The sequence below is a fragment of the Aptenodytes patagonicus genome, unplaced genomic scaffold (assembly GCF_965638725.1).
Source record: "Aptenodytes patagonicus unplaced genomic scaffold, bAptPat1.pri.cur scaffold_61, whole genome shotgun sequence".
NCBI lineage: Eukaryota > Metazoa > Chordata > Aves > Sphenisciformes > Spheniscidae > Aptenodytes > Aptenodytes patagonicus.
The window spans coordinates 216781-220365 of NW_027472012.1; the positions used below are offsets into that span (position 1 = coordinate 216781).

General features: G+C 50.7%; 1 protein-coding gene across 1 annotated transcript; it reads left to right on the forward strand.

The window, feature by feature from the left end:
• Nucleotides 1-2044: 2044 nt before the first annotated feature.
• Nucleotides 2045-3073, forward strand: LOC143173320 (olfactory receptor 14A16-like). The gene has a single exon (XM_076363536.1). It carries the CDS (start codon nucleotides 2099-2101, stop codon nucleotides 3071-3073), a length of 975 nt encoding a protein of 324 aa, XP_076219651.1. The 5' UTR covers nucleotides 2045-2098.
• The last annotated feature ends 512 nt before the right edge of the window (nucleotides 3074-3585 follow it).

Sequence of the window (3585 nt, forward strand, 5' to 3'; positions counted from 1 at the left end):
TTGGACTTTTTCTTTTCCCTGTTAAAATAAGTTTGACCTTTATTACAATTATAGTTTGGCCTTTATTACAAAAAGACACCAAGAAACAAAACATGGCCAATATGAGAAAATGGATACTGTGTGCAAATGCAGAAGGTGAACATCCTATTTAAGCAAAACCAGTTTAGAATTCCGACAAGTTTTAGGGAAAGTTTTAGAATCACATTTGTCTTGTTTTAGTTTGGGATGCTTACCCTCCGCAAGGAAAAAGTAGATTGGAAGAAACACTGTGTCATTTTTGCTTATGTCAGATGCACTTTAGCGTAACTGCAGTCCGATACGCTACCGAAATACAAAACTGAAACACAACGCAACTTCACTGAGCCAAATACTTACTCCTCTCTAAGTCTCCGTTGTTCTCTGTAAAACTCCTCCCTAGATAAGGGAGACCAATGGCATCCTGGCTTGTGTCAGAAATAGTGTGACCAGCAGGACTAGGGAAGTGATCGTCCCCCTGTACTCTGCACTGGTGAGGCCGCACCTCAAATACTGTGTTCAGTTTTGGGCCCCTCACTACAAGAAGGACGTCGAGGTGCTGGAGCGCGTCCAAAGGAGAGCAACGGAGCTGGTGAAGGGTCTAGAGAGCAAGTCCTGTGAGGAGCGGCTGAGGGAACTGGGCTTGTTTATCCTGGAGAAAAGGAGTCTCAGGGGGAGACCTCATCGCCCTCTACAACTACCTGAAAGGAGGCTGTAGCGAGGTGGGTGTCAGTCTCTTCTCCCAAGTAACAAGCGATAGGACGAGAGGAAATGGCCTCAAGTTGCACCAGGGGAGGTTTAGATTGGACATGAGGAAAAATTTCTTTACTGAAAGAGTGGTTAAACACTGGAACAGGCTGCCCAGGGAAGTGGTTGAGTCACCATCCCTGGAAATATTTAAAAGACGTGTAGATGAGGCACTTAGGGACATGGTTTAGTGGGCATGGTGGTGTTGGGTCGACGGTTGGACTCGATGGTCTTAGAGGTCTTTTCCATCCTTAATGATTCTATGATTTTATGATCACCTTTATAGCCTCATCAGGGTTGAGCTGATGATCCCATCATAGCCTGTACACACAGAGATGCCCCTGGGCAGTGCCCTGCTGCTGGGAGGTGTCTGCAGGGCAGAGGTGAGCACACGGCCGGTGGGATGGGGTCTGTGAGCACTGGCAGGGACGAGGCTTGGGGACAGGGAAACAGCTCCTGGCAGGGACAGCTCCAGGCAGCAGAGACATGGGCAGGGGCTGAGGCAGAACTGCTACCAGAATCACCATGGGAGGGGAATTCAGGCACCTCCCTGCCATCCCTTGCAGTGCAGATGCCTTCCCCAGAGCAGCCCCTGGTCTCCTCTTCCACCCAGTAGAGCTTCTGCCCTCAAGGCTGTAGGGTCTTGGGTTGAGTCACCTCCTTAGCAGCTAAATCCTAAGAAGGAGAAACTCCCAAGTGCCATTTGTCTGTCCCTGTCCTCCCTCAGCAGCAGCACTGGGGCATTTCTCCATCTTTCCCTCCTGCCCATGCTGCCTTTGTTCTGCCGCTCACACTCTCTGGAAGCAAGGGGGGGTGCCGATGTAGCTCACACACCAATGCAGCAGGTCTTGCCACGCAATTGTGTCCACGGGAGCAAAGTCCATCAGTCTGTCTGACCCTGTGGGTCTCTGGACAGTGCCGTGTGTGGGGCTGAGGAGTAAGCTGTCTCTGCTCAGGTCACTACAGTTTTAGCGCGTCCAGGAGTTTCCCTGGGGTTCTCCTGCTGGAAGATGCTGAGCAGCTCCTCTTCATTACAAGTGGATAACACATGAAGTAAACAGTGAATTTCAGAAGCTGTCACTCCCTTTCCCAGGTGCCCGCTGCTGTAGAGCTGGGATGACTCCTTGGGAGCTCATGGGCAGAGCCCTGCTCCTAACAGCACATTTGGCTAGTAAAAGCAGAACACCAGCCAGGGAGATGTATGAAGGTCCTGAAAGGAAAGGGAGAGACAATATGTGTTTGGGGGGCAGGGAAGGGAAAGAGATTTTCACAGAGCAGTCCTAACTTGTGAGTGCGATTTCCTCCTTTGGCAGTACCTTCTGAACAAAGGGATCAGATGTCCAACAGCAGCTCCATCACTGAGTTCCTCCTCCTGGCATTTGCAGACACAGGGGAGTTGCAGCTTTTACACTTCTGGCTCTTCCTGGGCATCTACCTGGCTGCATTCCTGGGCAATGGCCTCATCATCATAGCCATAGCCTGTGACCACCACCTCCACACCCCCATGTACTTCTTCTTCCTCAACCTCTCCTTCGTTGACCTGGGCTCCATCTCCACCACTCTCCCCAAAGCCATGGCCAATTCCCTCTGGGAGAATGGGGCCATTTCCTACCCAGGGTGTGTGGCCCAGCTCTTTTTCTTTTTTATATCAGCTGAGTATTTTCTTCTTACTGTCATGGCCTACGACCACTATGTTGTCATCTGCAAACCCCTGCACTATGGGACCCTCCTGCGCAGCAGAGCTTGTGTCCATGTGGCAGCAGCTGTCTGGGGCAGTGGGTTTCTCAATGCTGTGCTACAAACTGCCAATACATTTTCACTACCACTCTGCCGAGGCAATGCCCTGGACCAGTTCTTCTGTGAAATCCCCCAGATCCTCAAGCTCTCCTGCTCAGAGTCAGACTACCTCAGGGAGGTTGGGCTTCTCGTGCTTAGTGCCTGTTTAACTTTGGAGTGTTTTGTTTTCATTGTGCTGTCCTACGTGCAGATCTTCAGGGCCGTGCTGAGGATCCCCTCCGAGCTGGGACAGCATAAAGCCTTTTCCATGCATCTTCCTCACCTGGCCGTGGTCTCCCTATTTGTCAGCACTGGCATATTTGCCCTCCTGAAGCCCCCCTCCATTGCTTCCCCATCCCTGGACCTGGTGGCGTCATTTCTGTACTCGGTGGTGCCTCCAGCAGTGAACCCCCTCATCTACAGCATGAGGAATCAGGAGCTCAAGGACGCCCTATGGAAACTGGCACAATGGACACTGTTTCACTGGCAATACCCTGCCTCCCCTTCTCTGCACATTTCCCAGAATTTATCTTAGGCCAGGAGTGTGCTGTTTTCCCTTGTGATCATCCTACTTATACATAATTTTCTGGGTTTATACTGTTTCTCTTGAGGCTTGATCCTGTTGCGTCTGACCCTTGCACGACACTGTGTCAAATGTGACCTGTCCAAATGCAGCTCTTCAAGAAAAAGGCATGTCCCAGGTGCAGTGCCTGAAGGCTGAGCTCTTTCTCCAAAGCTGCTGCCAAGAAAATGTCCAAGAAATTGGTCTTTTAAAGAGTCTTTTCCTGAGAGGCACGGCAGAGGTGGGAAATGGGGGGGTTCCGTCAGTACATAACAGTTCATCGCTGTCACTCCTTCCTCCCCATACTTCTCCCCTGCTCCAGCGTGGCTCCTCTCTACAGGATCCCCCTGTATTGGCAGTCAAAGCTGTGTTGTTCACTTCTTTCTGTCTTACTTTTCTCCTTTATACTCACAGAATCACAGAAATGTTGAAGTTGGAAGGAACCTCTGGACTTTCCCTTTCCCTTTGTGAACCCATCTTAAAGA

Coding starts and splice junctions, on each gene's coding strand:
- LOC143173320 (XM_076363536.1), top strand. CDS start 2,099: ATGTCCAACAGCAGCTCCATCACTGAGTTCCTCCTCCTGGCATTTGCA.